Source organism: Melospiza georgiana, chromosome 10, assembly GCF_028018845.1.
Source record: "Melospiza georgiana isolate bMelGeo1 chromosome 10, bMelGeo1.pri, whole genome shotgun sequence".
Classification (NCBI taxonomy): Eukaryota; Metazoa; Chordata; class Aves; order Passeriformes; family Passerellidae; genus Melospiza; species Melospiza georgiana.
This window is the reverse complement of record NC_080439.1, coordinates 14,599,213-14,627,212: the sequence shown is the minus strand read 5'-3', so window position 1 is coordinate 14,627,212 and position 28,000 is coordinate 14,599,213. Positions and strand designations below refer to the sequence as shown.

The window sequence follows — 28,000 nt, the reverse complement described above, 5'->3', positions numbered from 1 at the left end:
TCTGGGAGCACTGCAGCACTGCCTGCTCAGCCTTCCACAAAAGGGCAGTAGGTGATCAAAGGCAGATGTTGATGAAACTAAACTCCCTGAGAAATAAGAACAAAATGTAGAATAGCAGTGACTGAGGCACAAACTTCTGCCTGGAGTGCCAGACTTAAAGTCTTCCTTCTTGGCCTTGAAGAGAGAGAGCCTTCCTGCTGATGAGCATTTTCTTTAGCAGTGACTTTGTGATGGCAGAGCAAAATTCCAAGCTGAATAGAGGTGTTAAAGCAAAACAATTGTTTCACATATCCTGTAACTGCAGAATCTTACCTTACAGCAGGAGGAGGAGTGGAGGGAATCTCTTTGAAGGACTTAATACTGGAGTCTTGGCACTGCAGCCCGGCATATTACTAGATATCAGCAGACACACTTCTGTGCTTCATTTAAGGATTCACATTAAAGAAGGTTAAGGAGAATTGGAAAGATACCCAGAGAAAAGAAAATTGCCAAGATGTAGCACAGGTTGAAGGGCAGAATGTAACAGAAGAACAAGAAAAATGGCACGTTAAGCTAAGGCTGGCAAGTAAATGAGATGGAGGCTGAACACAGCTAGAGGAGATGCTCCAACTCAGGGTATATGGTTGAAGGAAACTAAGGAAATGGTGTCTGATTTGACCTTCTGTGTATCAGCACAAGAAAATGAATTATAGTTCTTCATCCCTCTTTTAATGATGTTAAATCTGTAAACATTTCTTATCTCCAGTGTCTATGGAATAAATCACCCACAGCTTGAACTTGGTATTATTCTGAAATTAAAATGTTTAATCATTTTACATTTTGGAAGCTGATTTACACATAACCCTGAGAAAATTACAATAATTAAGTATTCGAAATAAGCAATTATATAAGAATAATTAACTACACATTTCTTTAATTATATTTTATTCGTTTAAAAAATACAAAAGTAATTTATAGCATCAAAAATAGACTTTTTACTCCCTTTTAGCTATTAATAATAGGATTTTAAAATGGCCTTGAAGATACTAACAGTACAGATATTTACCAGTTAGAATACCTGGAACTAGTTTTAATGTATCTGTGCTGGCCACTGCAGATAAAATTACTTTTGGTCTTTATAAAATTTTAAAAAATTTTATAGCTACAAGCTAGCTATAAAGTATCAGCTACAAAAATCCTGGATTTTTTAAATGGAGTGTTAAAAGCCTATTTGCTTTTGTATTTCATCTTGATCTAGTGCACAAATAATGTGATCACAGCACCCAGTGTCAACCAAAAGGTGGTAACAGGCTACTGCCAAACAATGTCTTTGTACACAATTGAATTCCTCACAACCCAGCCCCAACAATCATGTTGTTTCTTAGCAATGCCTAGGGGAGTCAATGTGCCTTTTAGCCTTCCTGGATGATGAACACAAGCAAGATTTTAAAGATCTGAAGGGAGGGGAGCTGCTCAGTGAAAAACCCATCCCAGCTGGAACAGCCCATGGGCAGTACATGGTAGGATTTGAGCAGCTGGGCCACCCAAAGGAGGTCACTGAAGGGACACAAATGCTGCAGCTGGACCACAGCTGCCACAGGGATGATGGGAAGGTTCAGTACAGTATGGTAAATAATCCAGCAGCAGGGGGGGAACTGAAATCCCACACGACTTATAATACACCATCACAAATTTCAGTTATGGTTTTTTACTGTCCTGTTCATGTCAAGATGTTATAAAATATGATTAAGCCATCTTAATTCTTCTAAAATTAAAATACAAATTTCTACCGGTGTGGTGAGTGTTTCATTGCTTGCAGCCATGCATCCATAGCAGGTCTGTATTCCTCTGAATCCTTTTGGGGCTCAAACACTGCTTCTACTCGCCTCAGCTTCTTCAGTTGTTTTTTGTCTGTCCAAAATCCTATAAATAGAAAATTCATTCTCCAGCTCAACTGCAAATATGTTATTTTTGAGTTGTTTTAATCTAAGAGATCCAAAGCAGAAACACAGTAAGAAATAATGACAACTTTTCTTTTTACTCTACCAGCAACTTTCTCAGAGGGAAGCATATTTTTAATATTGTGAAAATCCTTTCCAGTAGGATCCATTTGTTTGGAATCCTGACAACAACGCATCTGCTTAACTGGGATGGTTTCCAAAGAACAGCTCTGGTACACTGAAGCTCCCTTAGGTTTCATCCACAAAGTGCTTTTGGTTGCAGGTCCTTCTCAATGAAGAAGGGCCACAGAAACCAAGACTTAGCTGCTTTCCTACTGTCTTCAAAATTGTATCAATAGCAAGAAACAGCTGGTGTTACAGATTCATATCAATTGATGTTATTAAATCATTCTTGTCTATCAAGGGTCTCAGCTTTCTTGCACTTTTAATTGCTGAATAAGTCTTACCGAAGCACATAGTTTTTACCTTCATTTGCATTATTTACAGATCAAAGCACTTCAACAAAAACATGTTTTGTAGGTGCATATTAAGCAAAACTGTCAACACTTTATAGCTTTCAGTCTGGTTAACAATATGAAACAATTCTGTGTGAGTAGAGCTGTTTTTCCTGTTAATAATTAATTTTGTACTTCCATTTCTGAGAGAGCCTCAGAGGATAAAGGCAGTGCTCACAGAGCACAGGAGACAGCCTCAGTGGGAGTGACAGAGCTGCAGGTGAGCACGGTGGCTCCCTGGCCACAGGGTCCTTCCCCAGCCAGCACCAGTATGGGAATGGACATGGAATGTCTGAGTCAAGGAAGAGGAGGCAGCAAAGACAGGGCTCACCTTTCTTCTCTAGCAATACATCCTTCTAATGGTACTGTACAGAGAAACATAAACACCATTTACCTTAGATTCCTACCAAAATGGCTAAAGTAATCCTTTGGGGGGGGGTTTACAATTATTTGAAGTTATGCCTTTTTTTTGTCTGATCTCTTTTCTATTGTGTTTACAACATGCATTATATAGGGGAAAAAAGTATTTTTAATGTCTACGTACCTGAAGCAAGGCCTGCTAGAAAAGCTGCACCAAGACTAGACATTTCTGTGTTTGCAGGTTTTTCTATTTTCTTATTAATTAAATCTGATGTCATCTGCATGACAAAACTATTATTACTGACACCTCCATCAGCTCTACAGGGAGAAGGGAAGAAGTAGTTAAAAAAATGTGTTAAGTGCTTATTGCCAGCATTTCAGAAAACAACGTTTGGTATTTCACACTTATGCATGAATCTTCCTGTCACTCATGCACAAATGCATTTCCACTTTATGGGTAAATTTAGAGGACAGAACAAGGTGCCAAAAAAAGAAAAAAGAAGTTTATAAACTTGGAGAGGAATGGTAGGCAAACAGGGACACAGGACTCTATCAAAAGCTCTCAAAGTTCTGTCTTTTAAAACTATGCATCATCTTGGCTGAAATATTAGGGTTTATAACAGATCCTTTACACAGTTACCACCACAATATGACAACATCAAACAAACCTTTCATGTGTTCTCAGATCTGGAAAAGTACAGTTCTCCTCAATACCAAATCTTTGTATTAGTTACCTAAAATGCCTTCACAGTTGCTTCTTTTTAAGAGGAAGTTCAGAATGAGGCTTCCATCTGTCTATTTTCCTGCTTTGAGACCAATTTAATGGGGAAAACGAGAACTTATCAGTGCTGGTCTTTAATCATCTGAGATTTCGAAGTAATTACTCTTGCAAATAAAATAACTTTAACAAAATGCAATCTTTGAAATGTCCTAGATAGATTCATTATGCTCTTGTACTCCAGTACCAGCCATGTATGGAGCTGCTGTTCTATCAAATGTGGTGCAGAGAAGACCTCTAGTGTTTATTGCTGTAGAAAGTGCTAGCTAATAAAACTCTTTAGTTATAGGACATGTGGATTAAGACTGAGGGCTCCTTCTCTGAGCTTTCCTTGATGGTGTTGAGACAAACAAAGAGAAGTAACAGAAACCTGTTGAGGACTAATCAAAACAATGCCCAGAAATCAGGAAGGAACAAGGAATACAGGAAAACAGCCAAAAAAGAAATTAATAAGTTTATGGGATAAAAGCAAAAACAAAAAATCAAAGGTAATTGATAGATGCAAAAGATGTGTGGACATAAGGATGGCAGAGCAGTTTGCAATGTGTATTGAGAACCCCATACACATAATGAGTGCGTCTCATTATGTTTTAATATTTAATCCACAAGCTAAATTGCTACTGCTTTTAGTTAAGTAATACAGACACTATATAAAACTGCAATTTTATATCCATGAATAAAAAATAACATGGTCATACAATTTAAGGTTTATTTTGCAAGGTAAATGGAATCAGAATTCTAATGCTCCCTAGTTTGTATTTCCATAATTCCCATATTTTAAGAGTTTTTTAAGAGTTTGCACTTTTAATGTGACTTTTCAATTTTTTGATGCAATTTTCTATGTTAAAAAGCTTCCTAAGTAATCAAAGTTCTGGTACTTTTCATCTTTTCATTAAACCCCTAATCCTGGCTGTTTTTTCACCTTTGCCTTCTCTCTCCCAATATGCAATGGAAAGCAGAAACTTTTTTCTCCTCCCACTTCTGTATTCTTGCTTTTTTCCCTGTGAGAGCCTGATTCTGACATGCCTTCCTTGCAGAGGCACAGGAGGGATGGGAACGCTCACCTCTGCTCCTGACTGCAGTGCCATGCTGACCCCTGGCTGCCTGAGGAAGGAATTTTGTTGCAGAGCTTTCTGAGCCTCAGAGGGCTGGAGCTTCTGACAATGAGTGCTCAGAGAAGGTCCCTACCAAAATGTGAAATGTGGTCTTCCAGCAATGTTTAATTCAGCTAAATGTGCAAGCATTTTCTAGGGATTACAGCTGCCTCACTAAATTTGATATAGATCTTCAAAGATTAAAGGAAAACTGATGTCTAAAACTAATCTCTCTCTTTCCCTCACAAATAGAACCAGTTCTAACCAAAGTCTTCAAAAATTGTGTGTGAAAGACCTAGCACAGAAAATGTCAGTATGAAAGAATGATGACAAAGGGTAGAATGACCTTTGTGGTAAGCATTGCTATAAGCACTGTAGTGCTACCTGAAAACATGGATATGCCTTCTTTTTAATTTTTGTTTTAATAATTAGAGCAGTTCATTACTCCCCCACTAACAACCACCAATGCCAATAGCTGTGGGTACACTCTACTGCTGCTTAAGTTACATTAACATTTGACTTGGAAATCATCTACTTCTAAATAGCAGAATTTTTACAGTAAGAGAAGATGCACAATGAAGTTCAAACCTGTTTCAAATCAAACTCTCACAGATTGAATTTAAAAGTTCTGAGGAACTCACCGAATAGTTCGAAGAGGAATGTGCACCTTCCTCACAATGATATCATAAAGCAGTTTGTTCCTTTAAAAAAATATTTAGTTGAATTAAGCATTATATATCCCATAAAGTGTTTTCAGTATCTGCGTAGTCAGAAAATAAATGCAAGGCAAGAAAGGCCTCAGTTCTGTTAGAATTGCTGCAATAGCTGAAAATTTCTAGAATGCATAAATGAAAAACCCAAAGCAAACGAAATTGATGTTTGGTCTTTGTCACTGTTACAAAGGCAAAGTATGGCTAAATCATGGCCCATTTTATAGCAAGTCACTGTAGAAGGTTCATTTTCCCCACTGAAAGTTACTGATAGGTTTCTAGAGATGCAATTGTTGATGTGTAACAAGTGGCTTAGAGTGAGGAAAGTAGGCCAACAGTGCTAACTGGAGTTTATCCAGTTATTCTGTAAGGGGAATATCTGAAGCCTCCAAGCTGACTTTTTCCAGAAACCATTTCATTTAATGGGAGAAAATCTAAACACAAAGGATCTCTACTTTTTTCCCAGTTATTTGTATGCAGTATTTGAATCAGATAGACAAATTCTTAACATCCTTTTCAAGACACCCATAAGTTAGTTCAGAAATTACATCTAGCATCTCATGTTCAGGCTTATAATGCAGAAGGAAAATCCATTAGAAACCAGCTGCAGCAATTCAGAATACTGTCCTGCTCCAGACATCTTTTCTGAGCTCTTTGCAGGAGATTTTTAAGCCCAAAGTGATGCCTCTAAGGCATCAAAAGCAAAGCTGTTGACTACATGGAAGGAATCAATCAGTGCTCCCTAACTGGCCACAGCACAGCGTGAGCCAGGCTCAATCCATGCTGGGGATGGCAAAGCAGTGACATACTGATGTGGCATCAGCAGTGACCAGCAGTGACATCTTTAGCCTTCACAGATCTGGAAGCTGCTGTCCATTCACATCTTTTAAAACTTTTAAGAGGCCTATTACTTTGTTTTATAAAACACCAAAATTTCAAACTTTAAACAAAAGCTGATATAAAACTTTCAGCTTCAAGGATACTTTAAACACAGCTGGAGAGGACTACGGTTTCTGACAAAACACTGTCAGGTGAGGAAGGACAAACTTTAAACAGAAAACACTTTCAAAACATGCAGAAAACAACATTATTTAAGAATCTCGATATGGTTACTTAATGACAAAAACTCTAAACTAACAACTATACAAAAATTTATTTGTAAAGTGTTAAAAAAAAGGAAGCAGCTAAAACTCCTTTCCAGTGTATTTGTATTGTACAAACTGCAAAAGCCCATGTATCCACTTAACACTACTGATCTAAATAAAAGCAAAGATAAGAAAACAGAAGGCAGATAATTTAGCAAGCAGTACCTGAAAGCTACAGATTCCAATATAGCTCGAACAAGGTGGTTCCTGTTAGTGGAAGGTTTCAGCCCCATAAAAGAGGCACATAAATATGGGTCATCCCCAGAAACCTGCAGAAAAGATGTCACCATGAATTCAGTGAATAATATTTGTAGGCTTTTGTGAAAGAAGTAAAAGAGTAAGAAAAAAATAACTTACGACAATTACAGGCAGCAGTGGAAGAAGAAAATTGAAAACAATATGTAAGAGGCATGTAGTGTTATTTTGGCTTACTCAGCAAACAGTTTAAATTGCTTCTTTCAACAGCAAAACATTTAAGTGACTTCTTCCAAATAAAACAAACTAGAAAAGACTAATCCACACAATTTCCCTTTAAAATACATTTAAAATGTACACCAATTGTCTAGGACAGGGCACACTCATATTACTGATATTGCTATTCTCTAACAAGATTTCACACATGCCCCCTCCTGAACTCCTGAAAAAAAGATGAATTGACTTTCAAAACTAATACTGGAAAGGACAATAATACCTTTTATTGATGTATACTACAGCCTGTTATCAGTGACACTGAAGGAAGCTGGGCTATCTGGAGAATAAATAAAATTCTTTGCTCTGTTCCATTAGCACACAGAACTTAGACAAAGGTAAGGTAAAGATGTTAAGGTTCTTCATAAAAAAACCACTAGTCCTGGGAATGATCAAACTGACCTTGGTTAACTCAAACTTTCAGCAACACACTGAGATGAGCTCGTATCACTGAAGCCAAACAGTTACTAAGACTTCTAAGAGAGAAATCTCTTATACTGAGCTTGATCATCCCCAGGGAAGTGCTACAGTACTATCTTTGCTTTTCGTAACACCAGGACTTGCAATCTTGCTAATATTTAGATACTATAAAATATTCTGATGAATTACAAATCTACACCTTGAAAAAAGGCAGAATAAAATAAATTATTTTGTAACAGTGATTAGAAGTATTGTCTCAATGAAAGCTCTGCCCTTCATAGCAGAAAAGCTGTGACATTGTTTTGTGTCTCTGCAGGCGTTGTCTGTGTTACTATGGGAAAATAAATCAGTCTATCTGTTCATCACTGATTTTCATATTTGGTTTTTCTCAAGGGGAGGAATGGCATTTAACCATTCTGATATGACAATGGCCTTCACATATTGTGATGAGCAACAGACAATAAGAACCTCAACAGTACAGAATAAATACCGTGATAAGATGTAAATTATTACCTTTAAAATGTAAAAAATAATTTTTAATTGGGTTATTAAAATATAATCTTGATTTTATTAATAATACTTTTACCTGAACACCTGGAATGAAACAAACACCTTGAGAATCAGCAGTACTCTGTGCCATTTCTGCTGTTTCATCTACACTGGTGAAAAGTTCTGTAAAGATACACAGGCGGTAGGATGTTATTATTTCCTTCAATTTCTTCATTTTGTTTCGCTAAGAAAAAACATTTCGAGTCAGACTACTCCTTTTAAATGTTTTCAAACTACATGTTTTAAGGGAGACAATCTCTTCTCTATTTCATGTCCACCAGTCACATCAATAATCCGAAACTCAGATTATTGAATCCCAAATTCAGATGAAGACTAAACTCAAAAGGATCCTCTCCTATCTGCTGTGCTGTAGCCTTTTTATCTTCAAGACATAAATGGGAATTAAGAATGATAATGGCACCTAAGAGTGCTAAAACCTTAGATTCATAGAACATATTTTCCACCCTCCATGTTGTTACTGTCAGTCCAACCACCTAACAACTACAGAGAAAGTCCTTAATACCCATATTTTATCAGCACTCTTAGTATCTTTACAAGTGACACATGAGGTAATACATCACCTCTTATCACAATAATGCTTCTTGGATAAACACTGCTTTTATTCTCTGTCCAGCCAGATGACTCCTTTCATAACTCTACAGACATTTCTTTTTAGCTTGTTCTTCACCCACATGAAACTCTTGTACTAACATCCCTCTTCCACAGTTTTAAGAAATTATGTCCTTATGTGGCCACATAACATGATTTTACAGAAAATTAGAGGTCTTCTGTACATGAGAGATATTGCTTTTTTTTGTCTAAAAAACGTGAATTTTCCTATTAAAGGTAAATTAGTTTAATCTAGCTCAACTTACCGTTGAAAAGCCCATCTTGGTAATTTATCAGGAGTTTCAATTTACCTTTGTAACCTTTATGAATTTGTGGGAAAACTATAGATTCTACTGAGCTCAGACTAATAAATCTAAATCACATTTTTTTCTTCTTGATGTCTTTGCTATTATTGAATTATACACACAGTACCTCTATGCCAGGACAGAAAATCAAAAATTAACTAAGACTGACTTCATGCTGAAATTCCACAAACTACTACTTCTTAAAAATTCTTAGAAGTTATAGGATTCCACTAAACGAAGTCTACTAAATTAAGTTTGCCTTGCTGCAGAAATTACTATTTCCAAACCTTTACCACTATTGTGTCTCATCTTCATCCATGTTGGGCCTCACCACCCTTATTGAGGCCATTAGCTTACCTTGTGTTTTGGCCCAATTCCTTCTGTAGAGCTAAAGTTTTTCCATTCTCTAAAGCTGATAAAAGTTTCTGAATTCTGCTTCTCTGCAACAATATTTTCAGAAAATAAAGGCCTTACTTGTTACAGAGTTTAAAGCAGCCTGCCTTTCATTTATCCCATCTCTAAACTTCCCCCCCTTTTTTTTCTACAGTAGCAACTGTAGGTCATGATCATTTTTCTACTGACTAGCTAAAAATCCTTTATACTTCTGCATATACCAATAATATCCATTTTAAGTACAGATAAGTTCCATATGGATAATTACCCATTTTAATTATGGAATCTGAAGTAGCAAGCTTATATATATGTAGCACTGACACTGGAGTCTGCAGCACTGAACTGTGTACTGAACTGAGTCACTTCCTCCAAAGCCTAGTGGCTTTACTCTCTAGGCTTAGTCAAACGTTGGATCAAGATGTGAGGACCAATCTGAGTCTCACTTAACCCTTAGGGGCACATACCAGAACACACAGATGTACACATGCATTTAAAGCTTCAAGAAATGTGGAATCTTGTGGTGAGGAAAACCCTTCCCAGACAGTCCAAAGTCTGAGACATTAATCACTTATTTCTCATCCTAGTAAAAAATACCCTGTGTCTAAGTAAGTCAAGTAAATTTTGAAGCTTGAATTAGAATACTGAGAACAGTTGTTCTATAAACAATCAGTAAGTTTGAACATCACCTACTACATAGCTAGTATTTTCATAGTCTGTCAGTAAACTGGAATGCAAAACCTTTCATTACAAAATAGTAACAGCCAAAAGGCACATTACTTCCACATGAAGCAACAGTTACTTGCAAAGTTCTTCATGTTATTTTCATATAAATCAAACCTGTTATTAGCTATGAGATGTATAGCTCAATCCCTCTCAAAAGCAAGTGAGGAGTAAAATGTTTCAGGAAAATAAAAGCCTAGTTAGGTAGGATGGTCTGAGGTAGAGACTGAAGATGATTGTGCAAACCCAACTCCCTGCAGCAAACACCCTCAGTAGATTGCTTACTAAAAAGACAGCATTTCTGCTGTCCAAAGCATGAAGATTACTTCCTTCTCTTATGAATAATAAATCAAATCCAGTAACACAACTATGAACCCATAAAACAGCTTAAGCAGTTATAAATGTCACCCTCTGTAAAATGACAGAAGTTACCTATATCCAGAGCCCACTGTATGGCAGTGCCAACGTCCGATATGGAGCCTTCGGTTAAATAAACAACTTCTTCCCCAATCTTCCAACCGATCAGTGGATAAAGACCTTCATTATTTTCCAGGAAACAAAACATTCAGTTAAAATGTTTCCAGAAAAACATACACAAACATCTCTCACAATAAACCCACCTAGAAAATGTCAATTTCTTTGTAGAATTCAAACTAAAGAAGTCACTGGTAGAGGTTAAACATACTGTTTAAAACTTTAGTGATGGGATAACAAGAGAACAGAGTAACTGGTTGTTAGACCAAAGTTAACTTAAAAAATTGCTATCAAATTACCAAAAAACACCTTTAAACTGAAGATCTATCTGTGCCTTTTATTTTTTATATAAGAAATTGTGCATACCTAAAAATTTATCAGTGTTTTTCTATTTAAGTCCATCCAACTTTCCCCAAGGGTTTCTAAAAAGGAAGAGTGTTCTCCCCCAAAAGATAAAGCATGAGGGCTTGTCTCTCAGATGGGAAACACAAAACTGAAACAGACATATACACACAAAAAAAGTAACACAAACTCGGAGCACAGATCTTATTCACAGAAGAGGATGAAAGTGATGTACTTTTAAATTCCCTGTTTAATATGCAATGCTTCCTCAAACAGAAAGCAAAAAAGAAAACAAGTTTCACCTGCACTTCAGCTAGAGAATTGGCTTTTCAGGTCACTAGATAAGAAGCCCAGTAGTCAGTGGTCACTGCAACAACCTCACCCAATCAGGCACAGTAACTGTTGGAGTGAAGGAAGTGCCCATACTTAATGGAGACCTGCTGAGGACTCAGAGATCATGGAAAATGCAACAAAGATAAACAAGTCCCATTGTACCTCTACAAGGACCAGAAAAGCACCACAAGGATCTAGGGGCTCTCTCTGCTTTCTCAAAGTGACTTTGCTGATGTTTGTGTTCCTCACAGAATCATTTCCAGCTTGCTTGCATGTGTCCAAATGAGTTGTGTGCGAGTCCCAGTGCAACTGCAGGAACAATCAGCAGCACTGATTAGAGTCTGTATTTGTCTCTTGAAGGGGAAATGTGTATATATATATATATATATATATATATATATATATATATATATATATATATATATATATATTCATCCTGGTGCAGGTGTCCCTTGAAATCTTTACTTCTTACTAAAAATAAAGCCACAAAGAAAAAAGCCCAAAAAATTAATTGAGCTGAAGATCCTAAAGAAAAGCAGCTAACTGGGGACAGAGACATCATGTGGCCTCCCTAAGGATGCTCACACCAGAGTCTCTAGCAGGGTAACATAACCCTGCCTCTAGGGAAGGGATCCCCATGACACTTGGCATGACCAGAGGTATTAAGAACCCTCAGACTACCAGAGGGAGCTTTAAACCTATACAACATGATTCCATCATTGAATTGTGAGACAGGCTGGCCTTGAAGGAACTACTTTATTTTTATTTTTTTTTAACTGTTATATGTAGGAGCTAAATGTAGACCAGGAACTAGAACAGCAGCTAATGAATAGCTTGCACAAGGATGCTGCAGGGATTCATCTTGCAGTCTTAAATACATATGTCAGCTTTAAAGATTGAACACATTACATTTCATGCCCAGGGCACTGAGAAAGGCAGGCACTTAACTTGTCCCACTAACCACACCCCACAACAGCCAGAGAACTTAGGGAAAATAATTTTAACAAAAGTAACAGCCTAAAGCAGTAAAAGTTTCACAGCACTGCCTTAGATGTTAACTCCTATCAGAATACAATAGCTAAACAGAAAAACTTTACAGCAAGCTTTTTGCTATTACATTTTAACAGACTACATATGTATTATTTCCTAAGTAAAAATATGATAATAATGACATAATTAATTAGCATAAAAAGCATTTGTATTCATAGGGAATTGAATGCCTATGCTATTCAGTTCTGACACATCTCATGTATTTGCCAATGTCCTTCAAGACTTGAGCTGGTGAAATTCTCTTTATCACACTGCTGTCCTCCTCCCCAGCCTCACTCCATTTTAAGCAGCAGACATCCTGAAATTAGTAACTGTTTAAAAACATGACAGACAGAGAGAGACTGTAGGCAAATATACTTCAGTGTCATCTTCAGTGTTTGCTCTCATGACAAATTACTTGACAGACCACAGATGTTCAGAATGACAAAGTTTTAAACACTAGAAACACACTGGGGTGCCCATTTTAAAAGAAAACTTATAGCTTCTAACCCTGCATTAGCTCCTTGCATGTGCTTCAATGCTTAAGGGCTCAAGGGGAGGAACTTGCAATGATTCACTGCAACATTGTGATGTGAGAAGCCAGAGTACCAATCCCTTTTTTCTCCTATCCTGTACAATACCGCTATGAAGAACAGGTGAAGGAAAAAACAAAACAGGAGGGATGCAGGTAGCAGATATAATTACTAATGATGCTAATTAAGTTCTCTTCCTGAGAAGCTTACTTTAGGATAACCAAAATTTACATTGCTAATTCAAACTTTCCACAGTCTTCCCTTCTGAAAGAACTCTCAAGCTGTTTTTGAACACTTATAGACTGAAGGAAAAGCACAGCTCTGTGCTATTCTTTTGTGTATCCTCAGCAGTAGCAGCTATTAAGGAACAGCTGAAAGAATAAAATCCCCTGAAACCAAAACTTCAGTCTTACTTCCCCGTGCTGCAAAGAGATGCTCTCCAGTATTGACATTCCAGAAGCCACCTGTTCCCATTGTCAGTTTAACATCTCCTGGGTGAAAGCAGCATTCTCCAAACATGGCTGACTGCTGATCAGCTACCTGTCAATCCAACAAAAACAACGGGACAAGTTAGCTACCCACCACCAACCTGCAATGCTGGCTTTGAAAATATCTCTGCAAACACTTTGGAGTTCTGAATATAAGTGACCACTCAGGAACTGGGCACTCAGACAGGACTCATTTACAATTTCTTAAGCATTTGCAGGCCATTACAACAGTCAGTTTTATCACTGGCATCAAATTACACCAAGTTTCACAGTGTGAAGTATCTGAAGGACTCCTTGCAACACTGAAAAACATTATGGAAACAAAAGAAGTATTTTGTGGTTTAATATTTAACAAGGATAAACCAGGCAGTTGCAATCCCAAGGAGCAGAACAGAGTAGCTTGGCCTGAATTCCTTTTTCTCCAAATAGAAAGTTGAAGTATTGAGGTCTTGCCCTCTTTTCTCCTTGATACCCCTCCTGTACCAAATTATTCCGTGCTCCATTTTTCAACCATGATTATGGTTATTAAATATTTTTACTTATGTTTTTGCATTGGTGAAACAGTAAATTTACAGCTAGATTTAGTCCACAGTCCTTAAAACAAGACAAATTCATGTTAGCTAGGGGACATTTTTTCATTTAGCTCAATTCAAGCAGATTTTGCTCCAAATCATCACTTTAGGTTTTCTTATCCAAATTCTAACTACTGAGGAAAGAACATGTTATTTGCCACTAATTTTTAGCAAAAAAAAAAAAAGGCATAGAAGGTACCACAAGTGGATCTATTAGCAAACACTCCTACAGTAGTTTGGTCTCACTGAAGTCAAGCCAGAATGGACTCTTGCATAACTTTACACAGAACAACTGATTTTAAGCCAGATACACACATTACCAGAGTTTAGAGTCCTACATTCAGAATTTAATCATGTGGCCACACAACCTTAGTGAACCTCAACCTCTAGAAATCCCTTCTTGCTCCTTTCTCCTCCTTCTCCCTAAGGTTGTAGACTGGGTTTTTGGAGAAAAATTCAACCATCAATTCTATTGTAGCTAAATCACAGAGAATCAATAGAGAATATTAATGAAAAAAGCAAGTACTAAATCAAAGCCAAATAAACAGAATATAAACACACAGATGTAAGAAAATATTTTCACTTACCACTGCCATTATTGGAATAGGTACCCCAAATATTTCAGAGTCAGTTGATCCAAAGTTGAAGCTTAAAACAAATTACATTAAAATGACCTTTTTGTAAAAATGAAATCTAGGTACATACAGCTTGGGTCTGGGTCACACATAAAAGGTAATGCTACTGACTTATTTTAAGCAAAACATTAAAACTATCACTTTAAGAAACATAGTAAAAAAGTTTTGGACTTCATATACTTATAAGGTATAACTACATGTAAAAATATTTTTTGTGTACGTGTGTATTATTTGGCCTGTGCAGAATATTTGGTATTTAATAATTAATCATAATTAATTTAGCAATTAATTTAACAGTTATAATATTCTTTTAATTATGTCTTCATAGTTACCTTGTGTCTCTCACTGGTGGATAAATAGACACTGGAATAGAAAGTAGATTACACAAAGTGGGATTCCAACATTTCTGAAATGAAATGGAAAAAGTAAAAACATTAGGAAGCATCTGAGAAGCACAATAAATAGCAGAGACATTCTTTGGGACAGCACATACCGTAAAGGGCTCAAAAATGCCTGTGGAACTGGCATTTGAGTAATCTGTAGCATACACAGAACCTAGCATGAAAACAGAGAACAAAGAAAGATTTTTAGACATCCAAATATTTAAGATATTTCATGGGAATCAAAGAGATATTTAAATATCTCACTGACTCCCATGAAATATAAATCAAGTGTGAATGAGCAAAATCACAGTGATACAATGAGCACAGAGATTTTACCTGCTGCTCACTACACTGTGCACACATTAATTACCTTGTTTCCTCTCATGAACCTGTCTAGAACAGCCAACAGCACCACACCAACTGCATCACAGTCATAATGGGATTTCTCAGGCATTAGTACTCAGAATAGAAACTTGTAATTCTTCCACATTTTTAACAATTCTTTGTTCTTCTGCTTTCACAGGTACTTTTCTTCAATCAACACCAATTAGCTCTGCTAGTCCTCTTTAAATCTTATACTTTTAGAAGGCTGATTACACTGAATAAATATTTCCCTTCCAACAGGCCCAAAGAATAATTTATTCAGAACTTCTTTTTGTAACAGGAAATACATTACAATTTTTATTGAACATACAAAAGCACAAATTGCAAAAAAAGTATCTATTCTAGGATATATAAATGACAAGTAATGAACATAATTTCTTAGATTCCAGTGTGTTTTACTGATATTTAAGAGGAACTGTAATGTTCACCTTTAGTCAATCTATACAGTAACCACGTGTCAACCGTTCCAAAGCAGCAGTTGTTTTTTCTGGCAGCTTCTTCAGCCTGGGAAAAAATATATGATAAAAAATTACAACTGGGTATAATAAGAGAAGAATATTTATTGATTTCTTTTATTATTGTCTTCATGATAAATCAGAATGTCCTCAGAAAATAAGTCTCTGATTGTAAACTCTTCTTCGAAAAAGGCTGAGTTGGCTATTTAACTAAAATTATCCGACAAGTTCATGCTCCTAACAGAAAATAAGAACACTTTTTTACAGCTGTTTCTAAGGAAATAAAAGCAATTGATCTTCCACTGAAGGGGCATCATAGCCTTATGAAAAGAAACTTACAGTTACAATTGTAACAGTGGTGAAACAGTGGTAGATAAGGAAAACAAGGTCCTGCATGGTGAGTATTAGAGCAATGAATATAGCAACACATAGATCAGGGCTCATTAGTGCACTAGGTTAATCCAGCACAACTTATTCCACATGCATTTTCCAATTCACCAAAATGCAAAATGAATTGTGCAGTATGGTGTTATTTGTGAAACTGCAAAACACTCTGGAATAATGCAGAGTGGAAAGGGAAGAATTCCCACTGAAAATAAGTAAAATTATCATGCAAAACCAGAGGGCAAACAGCTTTAAAACAAAGTACAATCACTAACTGTATAAATGTATCAAGTGAAATAAGATGATTTTATTATGTTGCTTATGTATGAAGAAAGCTTTTTACTACTACGCATTTCCAGAGTGAGAGGGAAAATCTGTACAAATGTAAGTTACTATTTAGGTGGACAGGCTTTGAAAATTAACACAGAAAAAATCCTTTCTGCTTCTTCTGAGAAGAACGAGCAAGACAAAACTGAAGCAATTACAGCCAATAGTCACAGAGTCATGGAATGGCCTGGACTGGAAGAGACCTTAAAGGGTTCCAACTCCACAGCCATGAGCAGGGACATGTTACACTAAACCAGGTCACTCAAAGCCCATCCAGCCTGGCCCTGAACACCTCATAGTTGCAAGCCATTAAGAAATCTATTGCTTTTCCCTTTCCAGCTTACCTCATGTATGTTTTTAAAAACCCATGACAACTTCATAGAAGCTTGATGTGTTGAAAAAGTAAGAAAACTGGGTGCCAAAAATCGATCATTCCCAGTCAAGAAATGAAGCACTGTAAAAGTAACATGGATTACCTGTTTCAAAAGAAAACAGTTACTCAATTTTTAATCTTGCCCTTTAAAGGTTACTGATCAATTACCTTTAAAGGATGACAACACAGATGAAAGCTATTGACATTACATTCAGAAAGCTAAAACTCCTTTAGAGGATCCCTGAGCAGGATTATGTAAGGATGCTCATATTAACAGACAGCCTTCCTGCAACACACACCACAGGAAAGAGCAGCTGCTCTAAGCAAGGCTGCTTGAGCACCTTCTGCTGGAGCACTGACAGCCACTGCTCTGCACTGCCAACACTGGTCACCTCTGTGAGCACAATGCATGATGTGGATGGCAGCATTACACACTCTTATTCCAGGGCAAGTTCTCTTACAGCTGACAGGCTCAATCATGACTTAACAGATTTACCAAAATTTAATCATTAATCAAGTTTTCACAAAAGAAGTAACTGGCAAACCCTATAATTTAATTTCTTATTGTGACTGCGCTGGTTAATTTCCACTTAAGAGGAAAACTAACTTCTGGTTTTGGACTTGGAGCAAATCTTTCTCTTCTAAAAGTATGAAGCACAAGCCACAAACAGCATAAAATGTATCATCTATAGATAATCAGAGCAAAGGGTACATGAAAAAAACAAGCCAAGGAATCAAAAGTCCAAACCACTTCCAATCCAGACCTAACTACATCCACAATCCATGCTCTAGTGGTGTCAACATGCAACATTTTCATATAACAGACTAAAAAGTAACAAAATGAGCGAGCCTTAGACTTATAGGTATCTTTTTCCATAATAATTACTTTAGGCTACCAGTACTGCACTTTATTTCTTGGAACTATCGTCCATGCCAATATTACTCAGTGAAATGTTCATTGCTCAGTTAAATGATGGCTACAGCACATCACATCACCATGTGAACAGGACACTTGCAGTATTCCATATAGTGCCCTTACTTGTCATAAGAGTTAAACAGATGTAATATATCCAAGCAGTATCTAGATTAATGCAGTTTTACCTTCAGCAGAAGGGAGCTATTCCAGGAATTCACAAGTTCAGCACTTCTTAAGTCTTGCCAACTTATGAAATTATGAAAAGGTTTCCCTGTCTTCCTGAAAAACAGTATTTGAACAATTAAAGCCAGAGAACACAAATTGCCCAAAACATTCAACATTATGCACCATTTCCAATCAGGACAATAAACTAGGTTAGTTCATATAATAACTGCATATCCTCCTGGTGGATTTGAGGAATTATTAAATCAGCATACAGACATTTGGAGTGTCAGACTTCTCACCAGAATTAAAAATACATATGCATTCATCTCTTCCAATGCATAAAGAACAAAAAGGCCACACAGTCACAATCTGTTCTGAACAGCCCTAAGGTGTGGCTGTGCAAGCACAAGAGAACATGAGTGACTTGACAAGTTTTACTTTTGAGTTCAACACATCTACAGCCTGCTGCCATCCGGTCTATGAATACAAATGAATACAAATTCATTTTAAAGAATACACAACATACATACTTGTGCCATGTGATGAAAGTTCCTCTCTGGGTGGAGATGCCAAGACCAGCAATTTGCCTCATGTGAAGTCCTGCAGCTAAAAACCAAAAATAAATTACAATCACAAAAAAAGAATTTATTTGGAGAAGCAAAGAAAAATATTACTTCTTCAGTATAACTATAAAACCTATGGAATATTTAGGAAAGTAATTTATGAGAAAAGAGTTTATGAGAAGAGAATATAAATCGCTACATATAGTTCAACTAAGTTTTAAGGGCAGTGAAACGTTAGAGAGCTCTGAGTCAGACAATTGATTCCAAAGCAGATAAACAAACCTACGTATTTTGCAAAAGCAGTTGTGGCACAGACCCTTTCCACCCTCTGAAAGGCCTGCTGATACTTTATATGAACAATCCCAGAGACAGGCAGGCAGATGACGCATGTCCACATAATCCACTAAAATGTGTATTTCACATGGATGAATGTGAACAAAAGCTCCAATTAAAGTACCTTTACAGACTTAGGGAAAGAATTTCTATAAAGAAACAAAACTAGATTGATCCTGCAGGCAGTAAATAGATAAATATGAATACATCATAACTTTTTGCATCACTCTGATGACATGTCTCACTTTAAATATTTCTTAAGCAACGTTTAAAAAATTCCTAAGAAAGATCTTGCTTAAATCAGGTACCACTGAATGCAACAAAGTATACTTTAAAGTCAGAAGTACAAAAATGTACACACCAATTTTGCTGTAAACCTTACCTTCAAGTAACTGTTACAGAACATTTTTTCTAATATAAGTGTAAATAATTGAATATGTCCATAGCTATTTTCAAAGCAACTCTGGTCAGCTTGCTAATTACCTCCAGCCATACTTACAGAAGCAAAATTCCATCAAGAAAACACACATTAAAAAATTTCCACTTAAATGACAGTCTACCCACCCTGTCCTAGAGTACTGTTACTCTGAAGGGCTCTCAATCCAGCTCTTTGAACAAATCCCAGGTTAAGTAGGTCCTGCTCATACGTGTTCTCATGTTAATTTTCATGTGCAAAGTTGCTCATTTGTGTGAGCATGTACTGCAGACTCTACAACCAGCACCCTCTCAGTGACAATTACAGAAGGGGTTTCACAGACAAAGGGCACATCTGTGCTGCCCAACTCTACCTGTGCTTCTGCCCCTGCCCTTACACTGGCTCCTTGCATTCCTGCCAGCAGTGCTATCAGTTCCTCAATCAGATGGGAATTAAACCAGTGCTTTCACAAGGCAACCTGCTCCACCTGCCTGCACAAGTGCTGCTGGTAGCAGGAGGGTACAGGAGGGGGACCTGGGAGTGGGTGGCCTGACAACAGCACTATTTCTTTGTCAAGCAAAGGCACAGCTTTCAAGCACTTTCACAGCTCACTAAGGACTGCTGGCATGTGTTACTCCTTCCCATCTCCACAATCTGCACGGTCCCACCACTTTCCCTGTGTCAGCTATCATACTCTCAAGACACCCACGTAAGTTAAGCTGACTTCCATTACAGACAAAAACAAACCTAAAGACAAACACGGGTATTTTTCAGTTAAGCTGCCTTCTGGATGGAGTGCCACAGTAAGAGACAGAGTTGAGACCATGCAGCCAGAAGTTTCCATCATCAGGTGGTACTGAACTGCAGCAGCTCATCCACACGTGCATGGAATCACGTTTAGCTCCACAAGCTCTGCAAACCCAAGTGTCACTGTGCTCCTTCTGCTTCCAGACACTCATTCCTGCCCCTGCTACCACACCCTCGCTTGCGTCAGCACAAACACTGGTGAAGCTCTGCTGGCATAAACAACCCGACAGTGATTCCACTCAGGAAGCTGCCCTGCTCTAGGAGACCTCTGGAAAAAAAGGGTGGCACTGTTTCTTTTGACAGCACTGAGTTATGCTTACTTACACACCCACTTAAAAATGATTTGCCAACAATGGGTGCAGCTTGGCCACAAGGAAATCTTCCCTTTTTAAAACTAGCTGAAAAGTCTTGCTTCCTGACTTTTCCCACAGAATGGAAATGAAGGAAGACAGGAAGGTCTTTGGGGGCTGAGGTGGCATTGCTGTTCTTGTGACCAAACAGTTGTGGCTGCTGACAGAACAAACCAAGAGCCCAAAATAATCAGCTTCAGTTTACACCTGGTGATATTTACTCTCCCTGTTCCTTAGGCAGTATTCCAAAGGAAGGGACAAGCAGTTTAGCCATGAACCAAATCTGAAGGCAGAGCAACACTGGAGACCAAGCAAGAGGGGCTGAACAGGAGGAACTGAATGACTTGAATGAAAGAGTGCAATGTGCACACACAGGCCAAGGAGGCTGGGGCACTGTGGGAAGGCAACCTGTCCAGTTGACAGGTTCACAGCATCAACATGGCACAGGTGATCGAGGATGGATGGCAGATTAATACAAAAGCTGTGAGAGTTGTAGAGAGCAAGAGCTAGGTTAGAGCAGCATCCAGAAAAGCAGGGGGAAAACCCATCAGAGGTTTGTCAGAAAAAGGAGTTGTATGTATTTAGTGTGTGGAGCACTAGGAATTTGTAGGCTAAAGTACAAATAGAAAAGAACAGTAATACAGGATAGGACAGTAAGAATCACTTAAAGTTTGAATGGGAAAAGGAGGAATATCAGGTTGCAATTGAGTGAGCCCAGCTCTGCAGCATCCTGCATTCATTCTCACTCATACATACAAAGTGGTGGTAGAACAATGGGGCACTGGAAGGGGAACAAGCCAGCTCTCTGTTCCTGCACAGAGGCATCTGGAGGAACAGACACTGGGGAAGGATGCATATACAAAAAGCTGGAGCCACAAAGTGCTGGCACTGATGCATAAATCAAGTATTCACATTGCTTCTACTTCAATTCTAATCTGGCCCCAATGAAAGGAAAAAGGTAATTGAAGAACCCTAATTGACATAATGATTGAATAGGCCTTAAAGCATGTTATAGTCCTGTGCCCAGTGATGATTTTCAGTACCAGCTAAAAATAGTTTTATTATCCAAGTAACTAAATTTACTAGTTTTTATAAATAAATAATTTCTCAAATTTAAGCCCTTACCTTGTACAGCCTCTTTTATTACACCAATAAATTGACTCCATAGCACTTCAGGATCTAATTCAACCCATCCAGGACGAGGATAAAGTGATTCTACCTGTTTGGGAAACACAAATAGCTTTATTATGATCCCTAGAAATCAGCAAATACATTTGGCTTTGGGTTGTTTTGTTTTGTTCTTCATTTTGTGAATCTCCTGTAAGAGTAGAAACAACAGTGTACTTTTAAAACATTGTTCAACGTGGGTGTGTGATCTCTAGAAGACCTCCTCTGTTCCGGGGCAATAAAGAAGCTCAAATCCCTTGAAATAAGGAAGTCCCAACCTCTTGGAAAAAAGGAACCTGTAAAACCCCTTCCAGAGCTGCAAAAAGGAAAGCAGGTGTATCAGAAAGCCATTTCTGTTGCATTGCTTAATTCTGACGTCGGTGCCTCTGAGCTTCTCAGTGGCAGAACAGCAGAGCAGGGATCACCTGTCAGACGAGCTTCCAGCGCCAGGGAGGGTCAGCTCCACCGAGAGCAGCCCTTTCCATCTCTGAAATCCATCAGACTTCTTACACTTCTCCTCGCTGCAAGCTTTTCATTGCAATAGGCAACAGTAAAAAAAGTTAATTCTGGAGATTGCCCTGATCCTAAAATCACAACCACTACTAACCAAAAGCAGCCTGAAATTCACGTTCTAATGCTGACACTTCTTCACACAGCGCTCTTACATGATGGGACGCGTGCAAACGTAAATCCTACACAAATCTCAGCTATGCCCTACTAACAACAGTGGTTTTGTTCAGACAGATTAGTCGATAAGCGACCGAAGGTAAGGCAACCGGGAAGGATGGGAGGGGGTGAGCGCCGAAGTAACGGCGGGTGAGAGCTACGGCGGTCCCGCGGGGGTCGGGGTTTGGGAGTTTCCTCTCACCCCTCGGGAGGCGGAGCCGCTCCTGTCCGCCCTGCCCCAGGGGATGCCCGCGCACCGGGACCAGCCGAGCTGGCGGAGAGCCTGCGAACGCCGAACCGCGACGGGCACCCCCCGCAGGTCGGAAGCGCTCGGGGCACTGCGAGCACGCTCGGCCCCTCCCGGCTCCCTGTAAGAGACAGGTGCTGCCCCCGGCTGCTCCCGCCGCTCGGCCCCGCTCCGGACCGGGGCGCACCCCGCAACCCGCCCGCGCTCACCTTCCTGTGGCTGGAACCCCTGACGGCGGCCGCCCGGTCGTAGACGTGGCACTTCACCACCGTGCTGCCCACGTCCACCCCCAGCACGTACCGCGCCGCGGCGGCCCCGCTGTCGGGCTGCCCGCACGGCATCGCCCGCCGCGGCCCGGCGCGGAGCGCGGAGTGAGGGCGGCCGAGCGGCCGCGCCCGCCACAGGCGGCCGGGGGCGGGCGCTGTGCGGCCTATGGGCGCGGGCAGGCAGCGGGGCCGCCGCGCGGGCAGGTGGCGCCGCCGGGGGCGGCCGGCCAGGCCGCGGCCTGGGAGCAGCGCGGGCGGTGCGGCCCCGCCCGCCGCGCCCTCACCGGCCAGGGGGGCCGGGCCTCGGCCCCGGGATCCCACAGACACAGCAAGAACACGAAAGCGGAGCCTCGCGTTTCGTCTGTGCAGTCTCTACAAAAATCTGCCACATGCACGTAAAAAAGGGCTTTTAGTTAAACACCAAGTGTAAAGGGCTTTGCCAAATTCAGCCCCGAGCGCCCCGGGGAGAGATGCCCACGGTGCGATGCTGACCCCCGTGATCAGTGCCTGACCCCAACTTGTCCTTACCCTAAACAAGCTATGTTTTCCCCTGGGATTTGTCACTGAAGGCACTGAGTATCCATGAACAAATTACGCATAATTACACAAAGTCATGAGCTGCAGCAATTCACTGATGCCATCATTTTGCTTTATAGAGGGAACAGCATCTAAAACTACTGTTGAAACAGAGTTTGTGACAGAAATGTTCCCCCGTATTGCCCTTAATGAGTAATTTTTAAATTATTAAAAATTATTATTATTAAAAATAATTTTAAAAATTTTAGGTGGGTAATTTTCAAACAGAAACAACCAGAAATATTAACAGTAAACCAATAAAATTCAAAATGCTCAACCCTAAAGAAGTACCAGTAGAATTTTGTTTTAACTCAAATGTAATCAGAAGAACTAGTCAATTAGTTTAAACTCATTTAATTAGAGCAGAAAAAGAAAAAAAAACCCACATTGAAAATATTTCCCCCTTGCACTTCTGGTTAGGCCCCTCTTAGAAAAAAGCCGCAGTATGAACAGTATTATGTGAGATAAGTCTGGCATTACTGATCTTTAAACCAGGAATACTACTGACAGTGAAAGCCACAGTAAGAAGAGGCTTCTCACCTCACATGGGCAGTCGCAGAGGTCACTGGGACAAAGGTGCAGATCATGAGGACGTGAAGACACGTGAAAGAGAAAGCCAAGGAACAAGCGCTTTACCTCTCCTCCCTAAGGAACAACACATTACAAAATCACAATCTCTTTGACTTTTTATTCTCTTTGACTATCTCTTGACATACAGCTAATAGATGTATGTCACAGAGGTACCAAGTACTTCATATTCTGACAAAGAGTACTTTTCTTCAAACTAATTTATCAAAACTAACAACATAATAATAATAATTACTTAGAACTTCTGATGAAAGCTACCTCAATAAGATTCAACATGTGTAACTGGTATAAAAGGCTAAAACCTCTACAAACATTCAAAAATTAAGAAGCCTTAAGAAAAAAAGGCATCTATCTAAAAAAGGTATCTTTTGTGCTTTTACAGTATCAATACAAGCAGGGCCTGCCTCACAGCAAGATTAAGCAAAACTTCAAAAAGAAAATGGATGCAGGTTACCTTTTTCTTTCACAAGCTCCTAATGTAACAAACACATACCAGTTTGATTGCATGGAAGTGGCCATGTAAAGTTGATTTCTTCTAGCAGTTTAATATGTTAACAAAGAACTTAGATGTGTGGAAAAACATAACCTTAACCAACCTGCAAAGTGTCAATGCATACATAATGTTAGTCATCATCAATCATAGAGAGCATGTGTTAAAATTGCTTAATTTATGAGAGGCTTATGAAATACAAATTTCTTTTTGTTGTGTTTGTTATGTCATAAAAGGAATGCAATAAAAGACACAATGTGCTTTGATATGTGCAGAGCATGTCCATACATGATTTATCTGTGTTGGTTTATATTGGTCATAAATAATCTCATTCCCACAAAGCACTCTTTGTCTATCCAAAACCTCTGCCACCCTCAGAGAAAAATCTTATTGTTAATATGCACAAAAGCCCCAAGTTCATTTTAGCACAGGCAAGAAAGATTCAGTTTGAAGTGAAACTGCATGGACACTTTCCTGGTCACAAGCCTGCATAACCCCCACCAGCACCCCGAGCCCTCCTGCTTGGGTGAGGGCAGGGGGATGGCACTGCTCAGAGAGGGAGCTGGCACACCTGGGGTCACATACCAAGTACCTCAGCAGCCATGTCCCATTCTTCTGCATCTTCTCTGCTGAAATCCTCAGCTGCTTTGCTCTCTGAAAAGCATGGCAGGTCTTAATTTTACTGGCTTATCAAACCAAATGAAGGAGTGGAGGCACTCCAGGGACCTGTACAATGCTGTAGCAAAGGAAAGAGTTATTCAGTAAAACCAATCAAATGGCAGAACATCAGGGTCAAGAAGATCTTACACTGCTAGCAGGGACAGCAAAACCCCTACCATGATTTATACTGAATATAACTGAATATTTATAAGTAATGTCATCACACTTGGCATGTTTCAGTCAGCAATAGATAGACATTATAGGATGATGTAAGAGACCTTGAGATGGAACTGCCACAGACCCAGCACACCTAACTCCCAGAAAGAAAACATGATCCTGACACTGTCTTGATATTTTCTAGGACCAGATTATTAAATAAAATTTACAAATTAACTGTATTTTGAATAGTTAACTAGTTTTGGGGTTTTTTTTAATGAAGTATTCTCAGGTGCATTTCTGTTGTGTTGGAGCATCTTCATTCACCTAAGGCTTCCAGTATGAATCAAAGTTGCCAGTGGCACTGCTAAAAGGAATCTAGATACTGAAATATTACAGAGCAAGACCCAAAATTTGCAGTGCATGGGGGTTTTATCTTCTCTTCCTCAGCTGTTTTTTTGGTCAAGGTGCATCTATCTTCCTACTGCCTCCTCAAACTGTGAGTTACCCTTTTACCCACTTACTTAGCTCTATCTTTTTAACAAGTTTTAATATTATGAAAGCACTGACATGGGGCCCTTTGTCAGTTTGCACACAAACAAGAGCCCACTAATTTCTGTTGCTCCATTGGCTGGTGCAGCCCATATCCATCATTCATTAAGACTCATCTAAAAACTTAACAGACCAACTAAAGTGAAAATGATGATTTTTATGCAGATGTTGCAATAATTTACCATATGACCCTTTCTCATCAGTTCCTCCTGTACTCCTGCAGAAGTTAACCACTCTCCTCAAAGTCAACACACAGAACCACATGCAATGACATCACTTGATGAATAATGTTAGATTTGTGGGTCATTTGAGCTTTAGGCAGTCATGGGATGTTTCTTAAGGGGTTCCATTCTTGCTAAATCATCCCACACTCACACTACAAACTGTACCAACCCAGCTGTTCTTGGGGCTCCATCATGAACTATTATGAAAAACAACATACAGGAGAATGCCAATCAGATTAATTCCTTGATAAGGTTCATAATGTGGCAACACAGTTTGGCATGACCCAGAGGGAGCAAGTAATAGGAGACTGGTTAATCCAGGATTATCACTAGGGATTGCACATCAAATCTGTGCCCACATGCAGGAGGATTTGCACTGTGCCTCAGGCACAAGTGGTCCTTCCTTTCTGCCAGCTCTGCAACACAAGTAAACTCTGACAGGAAATGAGGTGGACTTTAGGACAACTAAGCTGTAAGCCAAGAATCTATCTACCAAAGCAAGTGAAGTGAAAACTGGTGTACTTACTCTGTTAATGTTTCATTATTTGCCCATTATTTTTGCTCGGCCTAAGGAATATCTGCATTTGGAGAAGAGCAATGTCTATTAACAAGACAGTGTCCATCATCCTCTGAATGTCTCTTAAAGAATTATTGTGTGGACTGAAAATGACATAACTATGAATAATTTTAAGAAAATGAGTGATTGAGTTCCTGTATATATATATGTGTGTGTGTGTGTGTATGTACATACATATGATGGTACTGTGTAACTAGAAAATTCAGGGCTGAATAGCTCTTTAAAAGAACATTTATTTCAAGTCTAGAAATTAATGAAAAAATATTAAAAAGAGAGAAAAATGGCCATCAATGAAGCTTAATTAGAACAAGAAAAATGGATATACTAAAAGCTAAAGGGATGAAAAAGCACTTAAGAACCATTATTTCAGTAAGATCTAGCCATTAAAAATAACTGCAATTACACAAAATACAGGACTAAGTGTGATTATCAACTTTCATAAATCACTGCCAATGCACTGATGCTTTATTGACCAAGTTTTACCAGAAAAAAAAGTTTTAATGAAAAATGCTTTTTCTGTACTTTCAAATAACAGGAACCAGGTTTACTATATGCACTTGATGACATTGTGACCATTCCTTTGATTTGTAATGTATTTCAAAGCAGAAATAAAACAGGAAATTTGTAAATTATAGAAAAATAAAGAGTAAACATCCACTTAAAAACTGACAGCAATAAGGAACTGTTGTTGGAACCATGGATTCTTTTAATAAAGAACAGCACTTACCTCATGATATCAGATTCTTCAAAACATTTATCAGTTACAGTCTCAATATTCAAGGGTCCTCATGCACCTGAATTTGAATTCTTTTGGCCAAGAGTGTGTATTCAGACTGCCCTTATGCCCTTGATGTCACTGTGTCCCCTTTCCAGATACAGAAAGAGAAGAACATAACTGTCTCTCAGTAGTAAGGAAGGCTGATTATGGAATACATAAGGAGTTCACAATTGCAAATAGAATTAAAAACATCCTTATTGCAAGTACCAATTACTTCTTTGAGATTCCTCACCTTCAGGGGTCATCTATATAGTAGTTCAGATCAACTCAATTAAATTAAACAGAAGTCCTGTAATTTTTGAATGGGAGCATCCATGCAAGATTTACTCTGCAATAACTGATAATATTTTCAAGTTATCCCTTTATTTAAGTTGCCTGAATTTTCTTTAGTGCTATATATTGAAATGGCAGAACTCACCATGCAGGGTAACAGCAGTTAAGACTTCATTGACTAATCATTTGAAGACAGTTTATGAAATCTAAGATTTTATCTTGGTGTCTTTAAGTTGAGCAATATGACCTGAGTGTTTACAGCAGACTTGTTCTATACAGAAGCACCAGGTTGCATACACACTTACATGAAGTTGCAGCAGCTGGTCATGCTAAGAGTGTACTCCAGTCTTTATGTTTGTTGCTTTAAACAAGCTAATTCACACTAAAATGTCTAAGAAAGACATTAACATTGTGCTTCTCAGCCACCAGCTGGTTCTCCACCTTGTTAACAATCACTAGGACTGAGCTTACTGGAAAATAATGACTTTTCTGTGGGGTTGGGTTTTTTTAATCTATTTGGTGACAAGGCCAAAA

The 28,000-nt window shown here is 38.8% G+C and overlaps 2 protein-coding genes across 3 annotated transcripts in view; both read right to left on the bottom strand.

Annotated features, from left to right (window-relative positions):
* Positions 1 to 37: 37 nt before the first annotated feature.
* Positions 38 to 22,667, bottom strand: GK5 (glycerol kinase 5). The gene is made up of 16 exons (XM_058030772.1): positions 22,536 to 22,667; positions 21,372 to 21,465; positions 18,309 to 18,384; positions 17,799 to 17,892; positions 16,669 to 16,800; positions 15,587 to 15,662; positions 14,885 to 14,946; positions 14,724 to 14,797; positions 14,344 to 14,404; positions 13,110 to 13,236; positions 10,418 to 10,522; positions 7,996 to 8,081; positions 6,687 to 6,790; positions 5,308 to 5,367; positions 2,979 to 3,112; positions 38 to 1,902 (listed from the first exon to the last, which is right to left on the bottom strand). Exons 1-16 carry the CDS (start codon positions 22,665 to 22,667, stop codon positions 1,766 to 1,768), a joined length of 1,554 nt encoding a protein of 517 aa, XP_057886755.1. The 3' UTR covers positions 38 to 1,765.
* Positions 22,668 to 23,956: 1,289 nt separating this feature from the next.
* Positions 23,957 to 28,000, bottom strand: part of XRN1 (5'-3' exoribonuclease 1) — a 39,112-nt gene continuing 35,068 nt past the window's right edge. The window contains exon 44 of one of the 2 annotated variants that reach the window (XM_058030769.1): positions 23,957 to 27,310. The gene's annotated coding sequence lies outside the window, so the exon portion shown is untranslated. The remainder of the gene's footprint in view (positions 27,311 to 28,000) is intronic. The other variant, XM_058030770.1, reaches the window with a different exon arrangement.

Bases quoted from the DNA above. Each gene is read 5' to 3' on its own strand.
- GK5 (XM_058030772.1), bottom strand. From the start codon at position 22,667: ATGCCGTGCGGGCAGCCCGACAGCGGGGCCGCCGCGGCGCGGTACGTG. The intron at 16,801-17,798 runs GTAAAACTGCAT...CTTTTGAAACAG, and splicing joins ATAGCTCCCTTCTGCTGAAG to GTAATCCATGTTACTTTTAC. The intron at 13,237-14,343 runs GTAAGTGAAAAT...TTGGATTGACAG, and splicing joins CTATTCCAATAATGGCAGTG to GTAGCTGATCAGCAGTCAGC.